The sequence below is a fragment of the Ceratosolen solmsi genome, unplaced genomic scaffold (genome assembly GCF_000503995.2).
Source record: "Ceratosolen solmsi marchali unplaced genomic scaffold, CerSol_1.0 scaffold8, whole genome shotgun sequence".
In the NCBI taxonomy this organism is placed as follows: Eukaryota; Metazoa; Arthropoda; class Insecta; order Hymenoptera; family Agaonidae; genus Ceratosolen; species Ceratosolen solmsi.
The window spans coordinates 874,958-901,713 of NW_011948439.1; the positions used below are offsets into that span (position 1 = coordinate 874,958).

The 26,756-nt window shown below is 33.4% G+C and overlaps 1 protein-coding gene across 1 annotated transcript in view; it reads left to right on the forward strand.

The window, feature by feature from the left end:
• Nucleotides 1-21,493, forward strand: part of rdgA (retinal degeneration A) — a 23,263-nt gene extending 1,770 nt beyond the window's left edge. Inside the window, exons 2-11 of the mRNA XM_011503713.1 lie at nt 1-86; nt 1,341-1,482; nt 2,692-3,338; nt 10,437-10,837; nt 14,273-14,652; nt 15,283-15,598; nt 15,934-16,084; nt 18,590-18,862; nt 20,038-20,201; nt 21,246-21,493. The exon at nt 1-86 is cut by the window's left edge and continues 894 nt beyond it. Of these exons, the coding sequence (XP_011502015.1) occupies nt 1-86; nt 1,341-1,482; nt 2,692-3,338; nt 10,437-10,837; nt 14,273-14,652; nt 15,283-15,598; nt 15,934-16,084; nt 18,590-18,862; nt 20,038-20,201; nt 21,246-21,295 (2,610 nt within the window). The 3' untranslated portion in view covers nt 21,296-21,493. The remainder of the gene's footprint in view (nt 87-1,340; nt 1,483-2,691; nt 3,339-10,436; nt 10,838-14,272; nt 14,653-15,282; nt 15,599-15,933; nt 16,085-18,589; nt 18,863-20,037; nt 20,202-21,245) is intronic.
• Nucleotides 21,494-26,756: the final 5,263 nt, after the last annotated feature.

Below are 26,756 nucleotides of genomic sequence, written 5' to 3' on the forward strand. Positions count from 1 at the left end.
AGCGTCGATATCGTCCTGCCGACGGATGTGCAGACGAGGTATACGACCCTCGTGCCCGGCAGCGACGAGGCCTGCAGGTTCACTGGGTAGGTAGGTCCCGAGGGCGAAGCAACCCTGGGGACTCTTGCGATGACGCGTAACGATCGTTTGCATGGAACCAGCATGATGGACGATGGAGAACGTTGTATCTTCTTACTTCTGCACGATACTACGCACCTCGATCCTAGTAATCGTGTCACCTGCACCTTCTCGGCTACCTCAGTCCAGAGTCTTTAAAACCAACGACTTTTTCCGCGGAAAGAAGGCATTGGAAGGTTTGGTTTGTCAGACATGGAAAAACTATCACGCGATTATCTCTGCTCTGGGCTAACGCTACCCTCCCTCCTCCTAATCGCTCTCTCTCTCTCTCTCTCTCTCTCTCTCTATCTGTCTCTCTATCTCTCTCTATCTCTATCTGTTTCATTCTGTCCACATTTAAAGATCGTATCTCTTAATAATTGTATACGCCTATCACCCAATTACTCCATTGAATGACCAAAGGGCTTAGCACTCCTACAGTTTAACGTTGTAAGCGTCAAGTTAAGATAAACGTAACGCATCGCTTATTGCAATAGCGTTTTCGTCAGATTCGACTGCATTATGCTACGGCAGTTTGAATAAATTTAATCTCCAAATGTAATAATTGATTCGAAGAGATCACGATACTTCTATTTCAGCTGTATGCATAAATTCAATGTACGTCTGATAATTATCAACGTGAAATTTATTGCAAACGTAATACTTTCTTTAGCATGTAACGTATAAAAAGTATACCGTCGCGTAATACAAGTTTTTCATTATATTTGAAAAAATATCAAAATAATGGGAAATTATGCCCGCGGTTATTTATAACCAGTAGTGTAAATTATACAGTGCTCTAAATAAATAATTTATGTATTATTATGTTAATTTATTTTAGTAAATCAAGAGAATTCGAAATTATGGTACACGCGATGTTTGCGCGATGTTTTCATCAGTTAATTTTCTTTCTTTTTTTTTTTGTATTCGTTTACCTTAAAATGCGATTTGCTAATTTTATTTATTTTTGCCACCGTTATTATACCCCCTTACGTTTATTCTCCTCTATCCTGTGAATATTGAATATATATATATATATATATATATTCAGATAGAGAGAGACATATGCATGGACGTACGAAGGCGTTATTATACGCATGCGATGAATTACGATCTAACATAAACTTGAACTTTCGGCCATTCATTCATAAAGATGGAATTTCAAATTTCATCCATAGTACAAGTTTTTGTGTCACGTGCAAAGGTTATTCTTGTTCTTTCAGTGATAAAGATGACGGCGGTTCCAGTGCCGGACAAAAAGAACTAAAATCAACACCCGATTGGAGTAATATCGCCTTAAATGGAGAACATCTATGGGTACCTACAGCGGCTTCCGGTGAATTTTGTTACGCCAACGACTGCTCAGTAAGTTCAGACTTACATCCTCCGCCTAAACTTTTCCTATACATTCTTTATCTCTCGGTAAGTTCGAGAGTGGGTAACGCGAAGCTGCCGTTTTATCAACTTCACTTTTAACCTAATTTATACTTTAACTACATATCCACCCTATATATCTAACACATATTAATTTTATGACGCAATTAGGTTTCTCAATGAAATATAACTTCCTTTATGTACTAAATTCTTCACTATCTTTCATTATTTTAAAGTATGAGTTCGTTAAATCATTTTATTTTTGTTTTTAACGATTTAATAAAATGTAAAGATAATATACACCACAATGATTATGCTTTTACCTTATGTGTATTCTGAGAAAATATGATTAGCTAGTAAATAACGGACTTTTAGAGCTCTCGTATCGCATAGCTAACGTCAACGAATGATTTTATAAACCTTCGGCATCAATATTTATTCCTTCATTTATTTATCAATATTATTATGCATATTTATATTCACAGTTAGTTAATTATTTGATTAAGCTACCCGCGCGCTATTCTAGCGTTATTCTAAAGAATAAACATTATCATGGTATTGTTAATGTACTTGATAAATGTTTTGTTTAATTGCCTAGTAGTAATAATAAGGTGAGTCATGTTTGTCATTCATATTTGATAGCTAATACTCTACTTCGTAGTCAATGTTTTTATTTAATTATGCAAGCTATTATGCGCACTCTTATCAATTCGTAATTATTGAATTGAAGGTGCACATTGAATTATGTAATCATTTGCTCGGTGTTTGTCGAGCGGCTCAAGATATTTGTCAATCTTTAAGCACACGACGCGTACGTAACGGATCGCTCGTAATTGGGGGAGGGTAGACATTACGAACGAACGCTTCGCGCTCTTTGACGGGCAAATGTAAATGAGAGGCGAAGCCGAGGATAGAACGAACGTGTTTTATTCTCGCTCATTTTCGTCGGACGTGCATCCTGTCAACGATAGAGCCTACGATGAACTTTAGAATGGCGACGGCGACGGGGACGGGGACGAAAAGTAAAGGGGACGAGAAATCTCGCCCCTTTATCTCTCGCCCCGTGCGTTCCTACTTCAGGCTCGATAATCACGAGGCTGATTGGAGCAGTGAACGCAGCTCGTGCCAGTCGCGAGAGCCCCTCGATCGAAAATCGTTAGCCCACAAAAATAATGCCTACCTTTTGCGAATGACCCGCAGAAACACGGACCTCGGCTCAAGTGCTCGGCCTGTCGAGTGGTCGCCCACTCACTCTGCACCGGCAGCCTCAACTTCGCCTGCAAGCCGAGCTTCCGGGACGTTGGGGTGCGCCAGTACCGCGAGCAAAAGGTGACGAACCACCACTGGGTCCACCGTCGCTCGCAAAAGGGCAAGTGCGCCAATTGCGGCAAGTCCTTCCAGTCGAAGCTCAGCTTCTCCTCAAAAGAGATAATCGCGGTGAGCTGCAGCTGGTGCAAGTGCGCTTATCACAATCGCGAGTCCTGCTTCAACGTGCAGCGCATAGGGGAGCAGTGCGAGCTCGGTAGCCACTCCTCGATTGTCGTGCCACCGTCCTGGATCGTCAAGCTGCCGCGCAAGGGCAACTTCAAGAGCAGCCTCAGGAAATCGCCTAAAAAGAAACGCAACCAGGCAAAGAAGCCCAAGGACAAGGAGGAGAGGGAGGAGAAGGAGGACCAGGGCAAGCTCTGGGCGGTCAAGCCCATACCGACCAATAACCTTACGCCCGTCCTCGTGTTTATCAATCCGAAGTCCGGTGGCAACCAGGGCGCGAAGCTCCTCCAGAAGTTCCAATGGCTGCTCAATCCACGACAGGTTTTCGATCTCACGCAAGGTGGCCCGAGAATGGGGTGAGTTCACGTGAGCTCTTTTATCGCGATAATCGCTCGATTCACCGTCTCACAAATTTGCTTTTGCCCTGCTCCTTCGCGAGGGAGCATGCAAAACACGCATCGCCAATCCTTACCCGGAATATGCACGGGGCGCTCGGTTTGCTCATTTCAATCGAAACGCGGGAATTGAGTCAATCAATCAATAAGTCTTGCGCGTAAAATGCAACGAGTTACATCGACCAGTCGAGCCTACGTATATTAAGCTTCCAAAACATCCTTTCTATTTTCATTTTTTGGTCACATTGGACGGGATATGTTATATCAACAGAGAAGGATATGTTCGCTCTTTGTAAAATCTATAAAATTTCTGAGTTTCGATCGATAAAGGCTTGTGTGGTCGATTATTACTTGTGCATACGCGCACACACGCGCACACACACACACGTACACGCACATCGTTAACTTTATATAAATAATAGCTCACAATGTAAAACACATTATTGTAAAAATAAACGATATTTCATTATTTGATAGAGTCTGAGAATTACAGTATATAATTAGGATGTGCTTTTATAATCGCCTGCCAAAGTATAAGTGATTTTTAATTAAGCGAACTTACTGTTTGTGTTTTTAATATGGAAATTTTCTCATGTTAATAATAAGTTTCAGTTAACTTTTTAATTGTGCGAAATTATTATTAAATTTATTAAGTATTCAAGCAATTAAGAAGAACAAACTTGACCGTGTATGCACGCATATAAAACTTTTATCGATTTCTTTCATAAGTACAAATAAGATAAGGATATGATTTTAATTTGTAAAAGCTTGCTTATAAGAAGAACTTTAAATACTTCGATAGACTTCATTTAATGAGATAAAAATTCTTGTTTGATCGACAATATATTTTCGCGCCTTTATGTATGCCCAATAAATGTCTGATCAACATAGAATGCTGCTTTTGCTCTACTTTTATCTGCAAACTTCGTTAATTTTGCGTCAAGTAATAAGAAAAAAGCTAAAAGGATCCGATATAGAAACTTTGATAAAATGTATTAGGTTTCGACCCCACCTCTTGAATAAATAACCGACTCAAGTCCTAGACTGAATTGTTCAGATCTATTTCCACTTGGCTACCTAAAATATTGAATAGGAAGGTTTGTCGTGCGCTCTGTTTCACTCCTTTTATTATTTCTTCATGCTTGATTCGCGAAAGCCGAAAGATAAAGACCAGCGTGGCTTTAATAAAATTTATGAAATTGAAGTGATTTTTGGTTTTTGTGATAAATTTAATTTTCTCTTTCTAGTTGAAGAACCTATGAATTATAATAAAAATTAAAACAACCGCTTATTAACGGGATATAATATATATAATAATTTGCATTTGTTTAATTAATTTTTTTAAAAAGTTATTAGAAAAGATGAGAAACACGGCTTTTAAAGCTTAATACAAGTTTTAAATGTAAAAATTTTTTCTTTTTCTTTTCTTTACATTTTTACTTTAAAGGTTAAGTTGGTTTACATACATTTAAATACAAAAGTTTTAAAAAATTAATTTAAAATCAATATTCTAACCAATTACATAAATAGCTAATATTAATATTTCAAAAAATAAACTTCATAAATTTCTTAGATGAAAACAAAAGCTTTATACTTGTGAATTTAGAAAAATTATATCCATACGGTACGGTAATTTTAATTAAATTTCGAATTAAAACCTTAATTAACCTCTTCCCTTGGATGTTAATCTATAATGATAATGCATAATATTACATTTAATAGTACATCTAGTCGCAGTAAGTCACATTAGAATTTGTTGGACAAAGTAGAAAAAATTTGGTTTGCCAATTATTGAATAAAAAAAATTTTATAACAATGTATATATGAAAGGAAAGAATTGATATTTGTATACAAAATTATGACTTTTCGTATTTCTCAGCTGATTAGCTATGATATTTCCTTCCCTTTCTCTCTCTCTCTCTCTCTCTCTCTCTCTCTCTCTCATACATAAAATAACAGGCGTCTCACACGTCTCCATAAACTTCAATACATAAAAAAATGAGTTGAATCAGTGGAATACTCTCGAGGATATATTCCTTGTTACACCACTAACTTTCCACCTAATTTCAAATGCACGAACTTACTCGTTAAATAAAGATAAATGCCACGTCAATTTATTTATTTAGGGCAAGTACGTGTATAACATCCTGGTTTATAATTAAAACAACAATAATAATTAATTATATGCGATAGGATTAAATTCATCGTCTATTCAAATAAAAACATAATGTTGAAGAAATTGGCTGAATTTAAACAATTCATTTATAGAGTTTTACAATGGAAATATGTGACATATTCATGATTCCAGTAATACTCTTGAGATTGACCTAGGGGAACAACGGGCTGCTTTTAGTAATTTAGTGAACTTGATTAAATAGCTACTAAAAATTACTAAGGATATCAACGATTTTGATTATTTTAAAAAATATTATTCAAATTAAATTGAACGTAGATATGCTTATTTGTATTATCTATTCAATAATATTTATACTTTCATTCATTATCAGGCAGTTTTGTAAAAGCATTTTATTTTATTTTATTACCAATAACACCGTTTTCTTTACACATTTACAATGCATCAAAAAGTCTTTTTTTGGCATAAACATAATAAGTTTTATTTTTTTGCAATATCAACAATTAAAGCTGGAAGCGTTTGAAATTATCTCAAATAATCTTATCGTAAGTTAAAATCAATATTTGAATATATGAAAATTTATGAAAATTAAAAAAAAAGAATTTTCTTTGTCTAATAATAATAGTAATAATAATAATAATAATAATAGTAACTTTGTGGTTTGTGTGTGTGTGTGTGCGCGCGTGCTAATGTATATATATATATATATACGTACCAAGTAACTTGACAAATTAACTGCATAATATGTTATTATTTAAGTATACTATTTTCTGAGATAATTAGTGAATCGATTTTTTAGTAGTTTACTTATGATGTAATTATTTACTTCATATTATGGTTATAAGCTATACACATTATAGAAATTGAATACGAAATTTTATGATTTACGATACAATGTATGTTGTATATTAAAATTGAAAGTCAGTATTATTTAACAAACTTAATTTTTGTTGATATTTTTGATTAAAAATTATAATGTTACTTATAATGATTAATTTTCTTGTGTTATACAATAGATGCATTTTTTAATTAACTATAGTTTGGTTAAAATTTTTTATAATTTTTCATTTGTCTCATGAATTCAATTTGTATCATCATACGAAAATAACGATAATATATGTAAAAATACTTTATTATATGCATTATTATACACATTAAATTAAAATAAATTCAACAAAATTAAACAATTACTTAAACGACAACAAAAATACGATATATGAAAATGTAAGGTACAAATTAAATTTGTACCTTATGAATGTGCAATACGAATTTCGCCTATTATAAAATGTTTTTTATTAAATTATTTTATATATTGCACTTAATTATCTTACAAATGTTGATGTTGCAGATTTTATTCAATATTACCGAGAGAAAATTCGCAAAAATAACTTAGTATACATTGAAAGCAAAATATATTTATAGTCTATGAAAAAGAAGCTTTTACTTTTTACGTGTAAATAATTCACTCATAAAATTTCTGTGAACATGTAGCTTCTATAGTACTACTATATGGGGTAAGAAAATTATTTATTTTATTTATTTAAAAAAAAATATCTTTTTGCATTTAGAAAAATTTATTGAATAATAAGTATTAGAATAAAGTGATATTGAAAAGGGATATAAAAATCTTATATTGGATGAAATTAGTAATTATAGTTTAGTCGTGATAATAATATATTGCATAAATTTTCTGAATTACTCTTAAAGATAAAATGGCATAAATTATTTTGCATTAATATTTATAACACAATATTTAATATCTTAAGATTATTTATTTTTTGTACATCATTACTTCTTATCCTCAATTATAGAAATGTATGGCAATTTAAATATTTTCCGATATCGCATTAGTGGAAATATTATTTAATTTTTGCTGAGCCATTAAGTATTTGTAAATTTTATAGCTTCCCGTTGAATCTAATAAATAAATGCATTTTTTACGTATAAAAAAATTGTTCTTTTGTGTAAATAAAAATTTTATTATGCATATATGTATATATATATATATATATACGAAAAAAATTCATAATTAATTTAATTTTTAACGAGCATTATATATAACAAAATTTAATCGCGATTTTTACGATTTATGATAGACATAATACTTTGTGTATACCTCTTTCAATTTTAATAGTCTCTCATAAAGATCGATAATTTTAATAAACACGTACTATTTCTAAAAATAATATTTAAGTATTATAATTAGTCAAATTAAAATATGTAATAAATTATGATAATAATATTGATTAAATACGAAAGTTGCAATGTAATGTGTAATTTTGGATCTTTCTGTATTTGTATACTTTTTTAAAAATTCTTAGCTAAATGAAAATCATTTTTAATTTTGTCTTAATAGTACATAATTTAGTCAATAGATAAAAAATAATGTTTGTATTAAATAACAATTAACAGTTTATGTAAGTAGATGGTAGTAGTAATAAGTTGAGCTTAGTGAGTGAAAGAGGATGAATTTTACAAATAATTCAATTGGTTGTTTAAAACTGAAAATTTAGAATAATAAATTATCGTACAAATTATGATAAATAAAATTGTAACAATAAGATTATTATTTATAAATACACTATAATTTATTCTTAAGAACAGAATTAGTTGGTTTTGTTTGTATATATTATTCGAGACTTGTTTTGTTTATTTTACAAAATATGTTCATATTGTCTCTACTTATTCTATAAATTATATAATAAGCGCGAAATAATAATAATATATATATATATATATATATATATATATATATATATATATATATATATGACGATTTTTTCTTCGTATTAATTATAACATTTATTATAATATTTATTAGAGATTACGTAATATTTTATGGTATTTCATGATATTTTTATGCGAATTAAAGAAACTATTATCATAGTTAATAGAATGGTTTAATAAAATTTTATGTCTTAATATTTATCGATACGTTTACCAAGTTTGGTTTAAGGGTAACAATACTATGTTTTATCACAACCATCTCCCCCTATCATAAAATCCTCGATAAAAGAATAAACATTTATCTTGTCTTATAATCGATCGTTTTTATACTTTATGCGTGTAATTATTATCAGATGCCGTATTAAATCATTTTTAAGAGAACTAATCGTCCCATACATCCAATGCATAAATACATCAGTATTGATGGAATATGTACGTGTACATGTCGAGATTTAACAGAAATAACTTCTTAGATACGTGCAATGCTTGGAACAAATCGTTTTGTTATATTTTCATCTTTGCAGGTTTGCTTGTTTGAATCCACGAAATGTTATAATAATTTCTATTTTCCGAAAATTTATCTTTTACACTTAAAGAGAGATAAAAGAATTTCCACATTTCCTGTTGATTTATTAGTATTCTTATATTATATCTCATTGTTGTACTAAATTCCACTAAATTTTCGTAAATATTTATGAAAATGATATAGGTCTATAAGTAAAATGAATAAATTAAAGCACATACGTCAAATGTGAAATTTTACGTACTTCAAATTAATGGGACGTTTTTATTTCAATAACATAGACGAACGAGAGCATTTAACTATTTTCGGGCATTTAATGGAAATAAAAAGAGAGAGAAAAAATTATGGGATAAATACATAATATAGGAAAGACACAATATGAGGATTTGCATTTGGAAAAAGATATTCGCACGATTGCTCTATTAATTCGACACCTCAATTTCTCCTTTTCCCTGATTATATAATAGCGGCGTAAGATTTTCAAGTGGACGGCTTGCCGTCACGATAAGGTGGTTCGGAAAGTCGTTCGCGTTGTATATGGATACATAATGGAGCCCTTGACCAGAAGATTCGACGAGTTGTTTAAATAGAAACCTAATGGAGGTGATGATTGTTTTTTTTTTTTTTTTTTTTTTTTTTTCTGACAGGTACTCGAGTACCGAGGATAATCAGGCCACAATGTCCTTCGACTTTATGCACTACCAAACGAGATTATTACCTTTGCTTATTAGTTTAATTGATAGAATATTTCACAGTCAATTAATATTCGCGTATGAGTAGAGGATATGTATTAAAAAATATTAAAAAGGCCATTTTTAACATTTTCACTTTATTATTCTCATGATGCAATAATATTAATACGATTTTTTAGATTGCATTTTGCATTAAAACATTATTGCATTTAATAAAATGCTGAAAAGTGCCTTTTGAATTTCGAACATCAAAGGGCCGTCCCGATTCTAATGAAATTTGATAAATTTTCTGTCAAAACCTTACAGCTGTTAAGCTTTTCCAAATTAAGATTATATATTTGATATTTGGATATATTTTAGCTATTGATTAAACATGTACATTACATTGTCAAATGCGCAATTGGGTGAGCGAATTACAATTTATCGGGTGTGAAAATTCCAATGTGAATCCAATTCCCTTTATTATTTATATAATTTAGTAATATTTAAATGGAATGTAATGATAGGATTTTAGACATATATCTGTCAAGATATCATAACTTCCGGAAATTTCAGAATACTGAAAGCAGTGTTTTGAATTTCATGCACTGTAACGTTAATTCGCTATTAGTGATCCTGGACAGCTCAACCTACCGATTTTCATAAAATTGCATTTCGGATTATCTCTATAACTTTTTGTAAAGGGGCACAGCTAGATTAAGTACCTCCTCTCGACGACGAAGAAAAAAAATCAAGAAAAATCTTAATTATCTCCGTGAATGCTCAAATTATACGTAGAACATAAGAGAAACTTGGGGAGTTAAGAAATTGCCGGATCGTCGCCCATTTCCAAAGTCGAATCGGACTTGCGATTTCGAGGATCATTAGGATCCTCGGATCAATCAACGTGGGCTCGAGTCCTTTAGGTGAATGGCGCATGCGTTTTCCCAACGATCATATAAACGCCAATGTCTTACACAAGTCTTACCCCTCCAACCTTTCAGGCTCGAGCTGTTCAAGAAGGTTCCGAATCTCCGTGTCCTTGCCTGCGGTGGCGATGGCACCGTCGGTTGGGTCCTCTCGGTGCTCGACCAGATCGGAGCCTCGCCGGGTCCCGCGGTCGGCACTTTACCTCTCGGAACCGGCAATGACCTCGCCCGGGCCCTCGGCTGGGGTGGCGGCTACACGGACGAACCCATCGGCAAGATCTTGGACAGTCTCGCTGAGAGCGAGACTTCGATACTCGACCGCTGGCAGCTAGTCGTCGAGCGCAATCCCGAGGCGAACGCCGCGGCCGACGAGGACGCGGCCAAAGGCAAAGAGAATCTGCCCCTCAACGTTGTCAACAATTACTACTCCCTCGGCGTCGACGCCCACATCGCTCTGGAGTTCCACGAGGCGAGAGGTCGGTAAAGCCGGGGCCTCCTCTTTCATCGGATCAATTCTTTCATTTTCGGGAGCGCGCGATTAACTGGCTAAACTTTTCGAACCTCCGGCTTGGACTCGGCGGTTGGCCTCACCCGAGCACACGCTCCAAGCATTCCCGGTGTCATGTCGGCTTTTAATCATTCGATTGCCAATTACCATTTACAGCATGGGAATTCTATTTCGGTCTCTCATTCCTATCGATCTTTTAGTTGACCGCGGCGATCAATTACTAAAGTGAACTTTATTGTAATGACGGATACGAGAGACTTCCATTATCTGCGGAAGTACACACGATCGCGTAATATAACATTGCAAATAGGGTTGATGAATAATAAATTCTAAGAGCTGAGAAAATAACTTCAATAATAAATGCTTCGTCGTAAATTTACTGATTAATTATAGAAACTGATCTGAGTGAGCGTATAGCTAAGCAAATACTCTGCTTGAGCTTTAATATTTATTTCTTGAATATATCGGATTAAAGTCACATTATGCGCTCCACGATATCCGCTTTAAACATAAAAATACCACCAATTGAAGCAAATTATGGCAATTGAAAAATTAAACTTGCTTTTAATTATCGGAATTGGGATAGTTTATGTAAATATGAAATTCATTTGGTGCCGCTCAGCTGTAGGAGGAACGCGTAAGTTTCTTGTCTTTAAATGTCCTTAGAGGTGTGCAAAGGACGTTTTTTTTTTAAATTTTTACAATAAATCACATCGCCGTACTATTATTTCAGTGATACGAGCGTACGGGGTGAAGAATTTAAATGAGATTTTCCTATTTTTCCGGGCTTTTAGTATCACAAGCCCTACACAATAAATTAACTATTGCCGAAGCTTACAAATGAAAGGAAAAAACTTCCATCGAAACTTTTCATTTGGAAAATTTGCTTTGACCCTCGGATCCTTAAATTTTTATCACAAAATTAGAACGAGCTACTTGAAATATTTATTATCTTTTTGAGTCTTCGTTAAGTTCCATCGATAAAATATTTACTGAATTTAAAGTACTTCGTGCAACTTATGAAGTGGACATTTTCAACCTTGAAAGTACAAAGAGAATCATTCCAAGTAGCACCGTACGACTCGCAGTGAATAAATACTTTAAAAATTTTTAATTTCACGTTAATTTTTATGATGTGGACCTTCCAAGTATGCAAATACAGATATATGCAGTAATGTGCTGGTTCGGAAAATTTACCTTCATAAATTTATTAATGTAATTAAAACAAAATTCATTTCCGATTTTTATATTTGACAAAATTACTACATTAATAAAGATAATTTATAAATGTGAATATAGTCTAAGATTACTTTTATACGACGAGAAAATAATATATAGGTAAACTATTTTTTAAAACTGTTCAAAAACAAAAACTATATGTTTCTTATATATATATATATATATATATATATATATATATATATATATATATATATTTTTTTTTTTTTATTGAAATACTGAAATATTATTCCAATGTTTTAACACTTTTTACACGATTAAATCAATCATTCTCTCGTGACATTATATGAATTTTCATTAAATAAATAAACCTATTGATTCAATATGAGAACATTGAAATTGCTTAAATATGAATTATCAAGCGTAGTCGATATATTAATGATATTGATTTAAAATTTTGAATATTTATTAGTTAACTAAATCATTCGTGTATTGCCATGAACTTTGCCATCGAAGAATATAGCGCGTTGACTAAAGCAAATATAATAAACGGCATAAATTCTGCATTGATAAAAGTAAATAGTTGAACATTTTACAAAGATAAACATTCTGTACTTTACAAAGTTAAATAAAATGTTTTTAGTTAAGTGCATACGTACCGATCGTTGCATATTGATGTGCTTACTCATAATTCATGAAATATAGTTTCAAAGCAGTACAGAGTACCATAAAATATTTTTGAAACTCGATTAATAACAAATTTTAATGTAATTTACCATAAGAAAGTTAATATGAAATTTTTGAAATACATTAATGCAACGCAGAGTGAAGGTATCGACAAAAGCTATATTTATCTTTTCTATTTTTTAAATTTGACAAATTTATATCCGTCGAACAAATCATATTATCCGATTAAGAGGAAAAGAAGGATAAAACATATTGGCCTTATTTTTAAAATTGATAATCGTGAAATACACGCATTTTGCACATATTTAATATTTACATTTGTACAGTATTAATATATTTTTTCAATTTTTTTAACCTACTTATAACAAATATAAAATGTTTACGATAATCCAAAATCGACACAGATAAACATGTAATAATAATAATAATAATAATAACAACAACAACAACAACAACAACAACAACAACAACAACAACAACAACAACAACAACAACAACAACAACAACAACAACAACAACAACAACAACAACAACAACAACAACAACAACAACAACAACAACAACAACAACAACAACAACAACAACAACAACAACAACAACAACAACAACAACAACAACAACAATAATAATAATAATAATAATAATAATAATAATAATGTCATGATAATATACGAGCCGTACAGTATAATAATCAAGTGAAAGATACAGATAAATTAACATGTAGGATGAATTAATGACAGGATAGAATTTTCTTTCGCTCTGCTAAAAGAGACAATTTTCTCTGCAAAATGCAACGCTTTGATCGATACGTCTTTATAGATACTGTTATCTCATCAAAGTGTCTTACATATAAGATGTTTTTTTTTACCTTCTCAAATACTCGAACTTGATATTGCGATTCACCTTGAATAAAGTGAAAATGCCGACGTATGAAAAGCTTAATGAAAACCATCTGAATTTCTAATGTAAAAATACCCATATAAATTGAATACAAAACGTCTTCTTTAAACGACCTCATCATATATGCGCGAAAGTATGTAAAAATATCGTTATATTGCCAATAGTGCCGTTAAAGCCTTGCACATACGTATATATGCAAAGTCTATTTAAGAGGAAAATAATAGTCTTTTATCCATTTTTAGCAAACAAGGTCTTGGAGCGCGTATACCTTTGAAATGAATTTCAAGTGTGCATATTAAATTATCTTGACACTTCAAATTGCGAGCTTGAAGTTTAGTTATAAAAATTTGTAATAATCATGGATAATAAGATTTTAATATCAATAACGTGAAATGCTAATGCGAACGTTAGCATAAGCTTCCCCACCTTCTTGCCTGCTGAATCTCTAAGGGCACGATTTTGCGATCAATGCTCATTCAGAATAGACACGAAATCGACGAGGCAAAGTCAGCCACAGATACAGATGGAATTAAAGCTGTGCTTAAAGCGATAAAGCACGCGGGAAGCTTAATCGAGAGAGCGGTTGGGTAGGCTTGCTCGAGAGCAGTTCTCGGTATCAAGTTGATTAATGTTGCAGAGGCCCATCCCGAGCGCTTCAACTCCCGACTGCGTAACAAGATGTTCTACGGTCAGATGGGTGGCAAGGATCTGGTGGTGCGCAGATGGAAGGACCTCTCGGAATTTGTGACGCTCGAGTGCGACGGCCAGGATATGACGCCCAAGCTCAAGGAGCACAGAGTCCACGCTATCCTCTTTCTCAATATTGCCTCGTACGGTGGTGGTACGCACCCCTGGGGCGGAGGCGTTGGCAGGGAGCCCTCGACCGAGGACGGTCTCATTGAGGTCGTTGGCCTTACGACATATCAGCTGCCGCTCCTCCAAGCTGGCGGACACGGGACCAGCATCGCTCAGTGCAGCACCGCCAAGATCGTCACCACCAGGACCATACCCATGCAGGTCGGTCGATTATTTATTCGATCGCGCTTACGTTCGTCGAATCATCGCCCCCCCCCCCTACCACTTGGGACATTTAGGCGATAAGAAGCTCGTAGCATAGCTCAAACCCTCGTTAAATCACGGAAACAATATGATCCTGGGTCGGGCAGTTACGATTCATGGTTTCGCGACTAAACGAGGCAGAAATAGACGGATTAAGTGTGTGGATTGTCGTTGACCGCTTGGCAAAGACGATTATTGCACGGACATGAATTTTGTGGAATTAAAAGGTTAAAAAGTAATGCAGAGTTTTAATAGTGATTTTAATGGTGGTAAGGATTCGTTCTCTTGTTTATTGAGTTAAAAAGATTGAGCAAACATCGGCTCCCGAGATAAAAGTTTAAGAAGCACTTTCGAAATGGCTCACATTAAGACTTTAAGGATGTTCAATTTTATTATGACCGTGGTGTTAAGAGCAAGAATAGGGATGAAGATTCCTATAGACAATATTGAGCTTTAAATTCCTAATTCCCGTCGTAATTTCGTTGGGAAATGTTAATACGCGAAAGATAGGAGGACCGGGGATTAGAGGGGCCAGATTGGCGCGAGGGATCGATTAAAAAAAGTGGCGTCTCGCATTAATCTGCGCAGGTGGACGGCGAGGCGTGTCGATTGCTGCCCTCGATCATCAATATGAGCCTTTTGAATAAAGCGACGATGCTGGCGAAGCGGCGCAACACCGGGAAGCCGAGGCAGAAGGCCGCCGAGCTCGAGAGGCTCAAGATACCGCTCATGAAGATCAGGATGTCCGACTACGAGAGCTTCCATTCCGATAAAAGCAGACTGATGAAGACAGCGATCCAGTGGCACTCGGAGCCGCTCGATCTCGATGCCGCGATGGACCTCGAGTCACTCAGGAATATGCTCGCCAAGGAGTATCCAATGGATTCTTGTTGCTTCCTCGACTGTTAGTAATGGCTCGCATTATTCCATTATTTATCACTATTTGCATACGCCGTTATTCAATTCCAATCCTTTATAATACTATTATTTGGCTAGTAATTCATGCTTAAATGCATGAGATATGCATTGAGTGTATTGATAGACGATGGAATTATCTTACGGATTGATATTACGGGCCAGGTCCAATGACTTTACCGATGTTTCCACGTGGCGAATAATGTACGCCAGTGGCACTGCTCGTGGTGACGTTATTATCATCATAAAATGACGCCAGGCAAATTTTTTATAGCGTCGGAAGAGATTTATGAGAAATATTTTTTTTGTTTTTGTTGCGTGCAGCGTGTACAGCGGAACGACTTTTTAGAATCGATCGAGCACAGGAGCAGTTACACTACGTCGCGGACGTCGTGAGCGAGGCCATATACATTCTTCAGGAAGGTCCTTCTACACAAGGCTCGCAGGGTCAGCAAGTCGATAACCAAACGTTCAGGTATACAATGTACATACGCGTAACAGTCAGTTATAATTCTTTACATTTAAATAAGTGTGTCCTCTTCACTATCGCTCTACTTTCTATTCGAATTTCAACGGCATGTAGCCTCCACACTTTTATGAGGACCAATTATTAATTTACACAAGTAATCGAATAAAACTTATAAAACGCGAGATTTCTAAATAAGAAAGTAAAGATCAAATTATTTTGACAATTGAAAAGAAAATTTTTAAGACTTAATTAGCATTAGTATATATTTTTATTTCTGTTTATTTTAAACATTACAATGTAGCCAAGTGGCTGTTCCCATCCCTCGCCACGCTCCCTTTATTCCCGCGCAGCTTTAATGTAAGAGGTAATTCATATTCAAGAGAAGACCGGCGAAAAGCTTCCGCGGAAAAGAAGCCGCGTACCGAATCTAATCGTACGGATAATAAAGATAAGGACCGATCATACGAGTACCGCGATGATCAGCAGCAGCAGCAGCAGCAGCAGCAGCAGCAGCAGCAAAAACAGCATCAACAACAACAGCAGCAGCAGCATCAACAACAAAAACAACAACAAAAACAACAGCATCAACAGCAGCAGCAGCAGCATCATTCGAGATTAGATTCGTGCACCAAGTCTCGCTTTCAACAATCGCCTAGGAACGCGAGCAGGAGTAACCTTGCAGTAAACATGGAGCGCAGGCGCTCTGAGAATTACGTCAACGAGAATAGAGTATCGCAGGGCTCGTCGAAGCAGTCGTCATCCAAATCAATCACAACGACAAACGTCGTCCGCATGTCGCACGAGCCGCCACCTACTTTCATTAGGTAAGGAATGCCTATTGTAATGCCATGAGATGATAATTAAACGAGGCAATTACGTCCATTGTAATGCGAGGGCCATCGTATGGTTGACCTGACGAGCGAATGACACGAGGTTAGCTGTAATTCTATTTCCGAAGTCACACCAGATTGTGTCGGGAGCGAGTCAGACACGTTAGATCATAGTTTATTATATGGAGTATATTTATAGGATTGAGCAACAGAAATGGGTGAATGAGCTGATCAATATACGAAATACTGAGATTAAGAGTCTCTCTCTCTCTCTCTCTCTCTCTCTCTCTCTGTGCAATTCTCATTCAAACTTTAATGAATATATTTTCTTTTGGCCTTCCTCTCTTTACTATTCTTATCATCATCATCATTCTTATCATTATTATTATTATTATTATCATTATTATTATTACTATTACTATGACTATTATTAAAACTTTTACAAGTTTAATCATGCCATTCAACGAAATAATATTATTTCGCATACAAATTTACTTTATTATTATATTTTTGTTTTAAAGTTAGTAATTGCTATGGATATATGATAATGGATTTACTTGGATTTCAAAACTTCTACTTTAATAGAATTCATCTTTTTTTATTCATTGTATTGTATTATATGTACTTAATTATTTCAACAATTGTATTGAAATGTAGCACAATCCTATTTTTTTTCAATTGAAAAGATTTTAAGTTATTTTAATTCCACGATATAGTCGACTTTACAAGTTCCGTAATTCACTAATTATTAGTAGATTATTGACAACTAGTTGAGAGATATTGACAACCATTTTATATGTTAATCATTGGCTTTTAAATGCGATTTGTTAAACGTTAATAATTAGAGAGGTGGAATAAGTTTGTAAACTGTCCTTAATAAGACTCCACTTAATTGGCTGACGAGCTTATTTACATCGAGCCCCTTAACGATCGGGGTATTAGTTTATTCTCAATTTAAAAACAAAGACAAAAGCCAAAACACAATGACCGATACATTCAGAAATAAATATTTCGATAATGGAAGGAAGCTCCAATGGTGTATTTTACAAAGCGAATAATATCGTATCGTAGCTTGAGAAAGAAAATTCAGACGAATTTGATAATCGATAATCGAGTTTCTAAGTATTGTAAGCAGAATAATACATCATTGGGTCTATCGTGATATTTAATTAATCTAATTATAGTTTATTAGTTATCTAGGCTAGCTGCAACGAGTTATTAAGATTATCGTCATGGGCTATTTAAATTTTGATGAGAAGCTAATTCTCGTATTCTATTCGCATGAATTCTTGACATTTTGCGAGACTAAAGTAATTTTGAATATGACTAAGAACTGGCTAAGAACTAAGAACCGAGGGCGTCTGTAATTTTAATAAGTCAATCGATCAAATTCCTTTAATTGACTTTGTTGCAATGCGAAATATTTTTAGCAAGCTACTGCAAGCTCTTTAATCGTTAAAAGTGTAAATGGTGAACGTAAGAAATGGCGGGGGGGGGGCAAGTAAATACTATTTTACGTAACAACATCACATCGTCGCTCAAGGCAATTCGATAATTATTTCGAGCCAATACGTTCGTACAAAGTCGTATCGCCCTCGACCAGTGCTCCCCCCTCCCTACCTCGCCCGCCCAATCCCTCTAAAAAATAACACTATTGGTAAGCCTTGGATTTGTTTTACAGTCCTCGCGACAGGCTCTTCGGTCTAAGCTCGGGGGTGCACGCGTTCAGTACCGAGCTGCTGCAGAAGACGTCGGATGGCATCTTACGGGCGGCGAAGGTCCGCGACCTGCCCGCCCTAAAGGAGCTTCACGAGCGCGGCTATTCCCTGCTGTCGATCGACGCCACCGGCCAGACGGCCCTCCATGTGGCTTCGAAGCTCGGCTACCAGGACATTGTGCGCTACCTCATCGCATGCGCGCCCCCGACGATTATTAATATGATCGATAACGAAAAGTGAGTTTGCTCGAATGGAATATGTATGATTATCGGAGCGGTGCAGCTAGTAGCGTCGGTGGCCGTAATTATACGTCGGGGATTCGCGGCTTCGCGACAACGGTCGGCCAAGGGGTGACGGGGGATAGCTACTATCACAGGAAATACGATAATTCAATAAAGACGCTGGAGTTGTTGTCGTTATTGGATTGCTCTGTCCTGTAATAGCAGTCTAATCGTATTATATTTTTAGATATGGGTAGGTAAATAAATACATGTAGGTCAGGAAAGACTTTGTCATTGTCTGGATTCAAATACGGAATGGCTTTAAAATTGTCGCGACTGAAGCGATTAACCGACGTTCTTGGCTAATGTGCCCGAATAAATAATTAATCGACGAGTTTGCTTTGTCAATTGGCGAATTAAATTCATCGATTCCGCGAATGTCGGAGTTGCGAAATTCATTAAAAAAAAAAAAAAAAAACTGCTCACAATGATAATGTCGCGTTGGCCATTTATGGCCTCGGTGTGAAAATTTTATGACAACAATATGGCCGTTCGCATACATTTTACCATAACATAACATTTATCCAAAGATAAAAAGTGGTGTGATAAAAATATAGCATGAATTGCGTGTCATATGATTTCCCATAGAAAAGGATAGATCGGTAGTGATTTATGACATTATTCTTGTCCCATTATTCATCTAGTTTTTGCTATGTAAAATCATAAGAACATTAACGAATCGACGAAATTTATGTATATATATACACATACGTATCTTAGTACACCTATGTACGTATATATTAATATTTTAATTGGTGCAATGATAGTCACAAGCCATCGCACACTTAGCTTCACTTACTCTTAATTAAAACTTTTTTATTATAAAAATACTTGTAAATACGTATATATAAAGCGGGTGCAAAAAAAAAAAAAAGAGAGAGAAAAGAAAAAAAACCTCATTAAAAATGTCCTTCCCTCACCCACTTCGTATTTCAAACACACAAAGAGCGATCTTTTCATTTCTATTCTTCCTCTCCTTCGCTCTTTCCTATCAATTTCTCCCTCATTGTCTTGGTCTGTTTTCCCTCTTTTATGCTTTTATGACAACGCGCCATTAGCATTATTAATAAGCGGGGACCGCGATTGTCGGCCAGCGTTCCCTAATTAAAATTTGCCTTCCATTCCGTCAGGGGTCAAACGGCACTCCATAAAGCGGCGCAACAAAAACGGCGATCGATTTGCTGCATGTTGGTCGCCGGCGGCGCTACTTTAACAGTCCGAGATCAAAACGGAAGTACTCCGCGGGAGCTCGCCCTGATTGCCGAGGATCGCGAGCTCGCAGCCTATTTGCACAGTGAGTATAAGGATATAAAAGATTATTACGATTCCGAACATGTCTCTCGAATATTAAGTAGTAAAATGTCCTCGCCGCTTGGACGAAGCAGCCGCTTTCCTCCCTCCCCGCCTGCCATTGATTAATTCGTACTCGGTAATTTGGAAAAGCGGCGGACTCGCTACTGCAGGGCAGCGATTTCATCAAATTGCTCGAATATCTTGCTGTTTGTTATCGCGGTCTAAAGTAATATTGCCGCTTACTTGGAACTTCGTTCCCTTTTCATTCCCTTTTCATTCATACAGCGTTTCAATAATATTTAAATTTTATCAAAAGTCATATATTTATTTTTAAAAATCAGGCCTTCATTGGCTTATATCGGATAAGAAAATTTATAAACAATTAACAATTGGTAAAAACAATGACCGCATGAAATTCTAATGAATATAAAATTTTTTTTTTTATTTTTTTGTTTGTTTTTGTTTTGTTTTCGTTACCGCATTAGCAATTATAATTAATTCTTCAAATTTAATAAGATAAAAATCTTAGGATTTCATTCCTCATATATTTATTAATATTCATGGTTTTTTTTTTCAAATAGATTTGCCTTATGTGCTGCTTTCATGTAAATCACATTAGTCTAAGTTTCGGACTTCGTATTGTTAATATGGCAATTTATAAAGATATTGCGCCATAATTGAAATATTGAGAAGGTTTACGAAATTTCAAATCCTTTATATAATGAATGAGAAGTTTTTCAATATCTCACATTTAAAATTATTTCTGATTTAATTTTGCCTCTAAAACATGTATGTTTCTCATTACACGCACTTCTAATCTTCGACCGACAAATCATATTAATACCCGAAATAAATCATCTTTTATTTTGGATTTATACCAATTTTATTTTACGATAATAAAATAGATATTCGCACATATAAGTATAAGTAAAATTCATTAAATTTTGCCTTTTAATTAACAACTGGATATTTTATTATAAAAAGAATTTTTCAATTAATTAATTCACGGATTAATAATTGTTATCATTTTTATAATTTTATACAGGCCAAGAGCAATTTCAATTAGTAACGGAAGATATGGGGAACATGTCATGATTTCATGAATGTATATAACGCTAAGATAATGAAAATGGTCTAGTGAAGAAATCAAGCCTTGACCTAATGTACTTCCCAGCAACTTTATGGTGATAAAATAAAAAATAATCATATAGTCAAGAATTATTCAAGATAATCGTCGTAAAGGATTAGAAAATGTTTCATTTTCATAGTTAATATATAAAACAGATAAAAAAAAAAGGAGAAAAAATGAAAAGAAAAACAAACGTTAGGGTAGGAGAGAGGTGGAAAAGAATATATATATATATATAAGGAAATCTGAAGTCAAGCATTAAAGTATTGTTCCAAAAATACTAATCTAGTGAAGTAAATTTTAAAGTAACATTTTAGAAAAAAAAGTAACAAAGAAATTTGATGGATGTATAGAACCAATTATAATTAATTAAACGTCGAATTTTAATACTATGCTCTTAAATCACAAAATAATATAAGAAGATTTCTACACGTTTACAAACGTAATTAAAAAATTTTAACATCTTGCGATACATTCATATCAGACTTTTAATCACTAAAACGAAAAAATATATAAAACCTACGTGCATAAATGTAGCGAATCGAAAGAAAGTATGCGAATGCGAAGTAGTCGATAGAAGTAAGAGAACACGAATAAGGTTTAAAAGAAAAACAAACAAAAAGAAAAGAAACAAAAAATAAATGAAATTAATCGATTATTGAAATACACACTTACATTTACTATATTATTGTAATCTTAATTGAAACTTCCTTCATGATTATGTGGCAGTGTCCACTAATGCATCGTTGATATGAAATGTTCCGTACCAATCCAAAGATACATTATTAGCAACCTTGAAGAACAGGGATGAATACATAAAAATTAGATTTTATTAATAATGAAGAAACAAGTAGGAAAGACGAAACAGAAAGAGAAATAAAAAACAAAAACAAACAAAAAAAAAATTAAATCTGAAAAAATATTTCAGAGCCAATCAATTTGTATACTTTTTTTGATTTGATGGAAAGTAAATTGGATGATTAAAATGAAGAAATAAGAGCTTATATATTTTTATTTAACGAACGTTTCTTTTAAGGATACATTATAAAATTTGATTGACAAAAATGACAAAAAGATGAAAGAAAAAATTATACGAGACAACAGGTATTTATTCAGTACCAATAAGAAAAAGAGGGATCAACGTACGAACACCAATTAGCTATTAGACGCGGTCTATCGCAACTGTACTATTATACTTTTATTATTATATAAATAATAATAGCAGTGTAATTTATATTATCTAATCTTACGTATCGACTATGATAAGGTCGTGTTAGTCTAATTTGAAATTCTGAGGAAGCTGTAGTAGCCAATAGTAAGTGCACTACAGGATTGCGATAAAATCATATAAATATTTATTTAAATATGTAGCTACAACAGCCATCCTTCCACTATATTTAATAATTTCTTCTGTCGCTAATGTAAGATCAAAGTGAAGTTAAAAGAGGCAGTAGAACGAGGATAATTTCATTCATAAAAGAAGCAAATGAGCTGGCGATGTATCTTCACTTATTTCGAAGCTCAGAACGCCTCCATTGTGTTTAAATTTAAAGTTGAGTTTATCGAATATAAATATACGCAGAGCATGTAATTAAAAAACACCGAGCGTTAAATCATTTTGTGATAATTGAAATGCTCGATGAAAATTGATTCGTAAAAAGTCAATGTGATTTCTGGAGATTGTTTCATGTGCGCGATTCCGAAGGCACGAGCTACATAAATAAAATGCAAACCGCCGCTACGTAACTTATAAATAATTATCTATATTATGTCCCTCGCGTGTCTATTTTGAAAAGAGATATTTTCAAATTCCTAAATGAAAATATCTATCTACTACGTTTGTCTAAGCGTACCATTACAAATAGATTAATATCATTTTTGACGAATCTCTAAAAATATAGGAAATATTTCCCTATTGCACATTTTACCCTTTAAAATAAATTCCATTTCTTATTTAAATTTGCGCGGTAATTTCCCCGATGATCGCTATTCTTTCCCATTAATTTCATTATTTTCTTTAATGGTTAATGTCTTTATTTTTATTTTCGAACACACGTATCGCTATTCATAATTGAAAAGAACAGAAAAAGAATTGTAAGTTATCAAAAGGACTACGTATATTAACGATTTAAAATACCAGTTACAGTTTGCACAAAAAATAAATAATTAAAGCTTTCACTTTATCAGTACAAACCTTACGATGTAATTTTTAATTGTGAAATTACATTCGATATTTCGAAAAAGTAATTATATCATTTATTATTCAGATACATTACTATGTGACATCAAAGTATCAACACATCAATATTAAAAAAATTTATTATATTTTTTCCAATTTTTTGTTACTACAAAACACGAGTGTACTTGAAGATTTGCTGGGCATTTTTCTGATTTCTTGAATTTGCTTGAAAATATCGATGTAAAATTCGCATATTTAAAAACTCTTCTTCGAGTAATTCAATGTTCAAAAGCTAATTAATTAAATGTAAATAAATAATATTCAAGCCATTTGAATGGCGATTTCGTTTATTAAAATTACAATACTTAATTTTGAATTCGTGTTGGATTTTGTGTTTCATTCACTAAGACATTTCAACTATTACATGCAGGCAGATTTACTTACATTTCACGTATAACGCCGAGTGTAATATTTTATAATAATATTTTACCTATAATTAGCTACAGCCGATCACGCGTGTAAACCTACGAATTTAATTAATTCGTATAAATATTTGAGTTTTAGAATAATTAATAAAAAGATTTCCATCATAATTCTTGACTTTCATCGAACGTATTATACTTTGACATTTTTTTTATAAATTTTAATTCGTAACTTAATATCGCATAGAATTTTATTCATTGCGTAAAATAATTTCTATAATTTAGAAAGATAGTATACACAGAATTAGACGTTCATAATTTAAAAAATTTATAAAATACAAATTCTTCTCTTACAACACAATAGTTAATAAAATAATGAATGAATCCGATACTTAATTTTACTCACAATTAACAAGTACAGAAAATTCTGAAATACACTGTAGCTATAGATACGCTAATTTTTCTTTTCTTTCAACGATATAACTAAATATAACAAACGATTATTCTTTAATCTAAATAACAGTTTTAATCTTAAATATTAGGCAAGTTTTTAAATACGGGGATAACTACTTAAGGAAAAATGCCTTGCATCATTCGTATTTAGTGGACGTGAAAGAGAGTAACTAGTAGGCAAAAATATTGGATAGACGATTATAATTGTAGGAGAAATGTCGATATAAAAAAGCATAACGGACCATAGGTTTCTTCATAGTTATTGCAATACACCGATGTCCACACAGCCCACATACACACGGCATTTCCAACAATAATGCAAATGCATTGAAAACATTAGTTTTAACGCGAAAGACTATTATGTGCTCGTGATGTATAAACAATCTGAATTTACATGAAAACTGTACGTGTATGAGACGTGTGATGATATTCCGATTATTCCGAATAAAGTTATATTTAAATGAAAACTAAAAATATATAATGTATATCGTTAAGGAGAGTTTTGGAGAGTTTTGAACTGGGAACGACATGTATATTATTAAAAATATAAAAAAAACACAACATTGCCTTCCTCTCGAGAGATATCCGAGTTTCTCGGTCTGCGCATTTTTTCGTTTACGTTTTAGAGCAATAAATCTGGACAATCATAATAAGATACGCGCAGTTCGAAGTCTCGAATTCTCAAATTGTCATAGAGTCTATCGTTGATTTTATTAATTATACGTATTTATCAAAAGAGAAAAAATAATATGAAAAAAAAGGAACTTCTTAATGATATTATGCATACATATTAATGACGTGTATGTGTCACGAATTAATTTCACGATCGAAGTATCGATGTATCGATGCGTAATGGCGCTGTCGTTTCGGAAATTTACATGTTATATGATGAATATCAATTTTCAATCATAATTGTAGGCTCGACTGTACGTTTTTGTCATTAAACAATCTAGATTGAGCATGTGCAACGAAATATATACAAAATAATTAAAGTTATCTCATTGATTTTCAGACTCTTTTATGAATGTTAGAATGAGAAAAGAAAGGAGATATCAAAATGATATATAAAAAAAAAAAAAAAAAAAGAGAGAGAGAGAGAGAGAATGCATTACAATTGCATGAAAATTGTCGCCACTTACTTTCCTCGTTTTTGCGCGTAAATAGTTTTAAATAGTTTTTAATTCACTAATGGGCTGTATAGTAGTAGTCAATTGATATACCATAAATGCAAATAACTATTTTTCATAATTTTATTTACTTTTGCTTTTGATCGTCGGTATTCTTACAGTTTAAACGACAATTAATCAAGTCAATTTTTCGATATTATCAATATGGGCTAAAACAAAATAGAAGAAAAAAGTCGATACTTCAGTTGGCAATGGAGATCTTGCTAACGAGACAACTGCCTTCGCCAAATATCGGTCGCTCGAATATCGAGGAATCATTACAAAAAAAAAAGCAAACTCTCGCTAACACGTCCAAAGAATTTCTTGCTTTAGTCCAGTAAAACGCTTTGGACTCGACGGCTCTTATTGCTTCCGCTGATACGAACGCGTCAGTCATTGGGTCAATATTGAACAATCGAGAGCTTAACTATAGAATGCACTGCCCGATTGTTCCACCATGACGCGGAGCAACAGCTAAGCGAATATTAAAGAAAATTAAAGCATAAAGCATTGGCTCATTTAAAATCTTTATGATCATTAAAGTATCCGCTATGTAGCCCCTACCCTACCTCATATCATCCCGATAACAAAACTAATTAACAACAAATTCACGAGGCATTGGAAAGTCTTATTATCCCTTTTTACTCTGAACTATTATCGATCGATTGTATAAAGAAATAATATAGACATTTGAGCGAAAGTAAGGCTTAATAAAATGTCTTTACTGAGACGGGCAAAATCATTGGAGTGCAAATTAATTGAGGTCTCACGTTAGATATCTATTTTTATTCCTCCTTATCAGAATGACTTATACAAGCAAAAATATAAAATATAAAATTACTTAAAGTTTTGATGATATTCTTTTTATGAATTTGAAGCGATTGAGATTTAAAAGTCCCTACAATTTAGTCGAAAATTCACCGTGGCGTATACATTGTAATTATAAAAAAATTCATTTTAGCGATATATTCATGAGCTTATCCTTAATTATGATATTCAATAAACAATAAGAAAATTGTAGTTTTTGATGTTTCAAGCAGTTTATATACCAATTTTAATCACGACTTGAACAATATTTTTTATCCTTTTAAACAAATTTATAGCAAAATTCATATTTACTATTATTATTATGCCGATGAAAACTACAATAAATAAAAAAAGAGGATTATGTAATATTAACCATTCAATGTATTATTATTGTCATTTT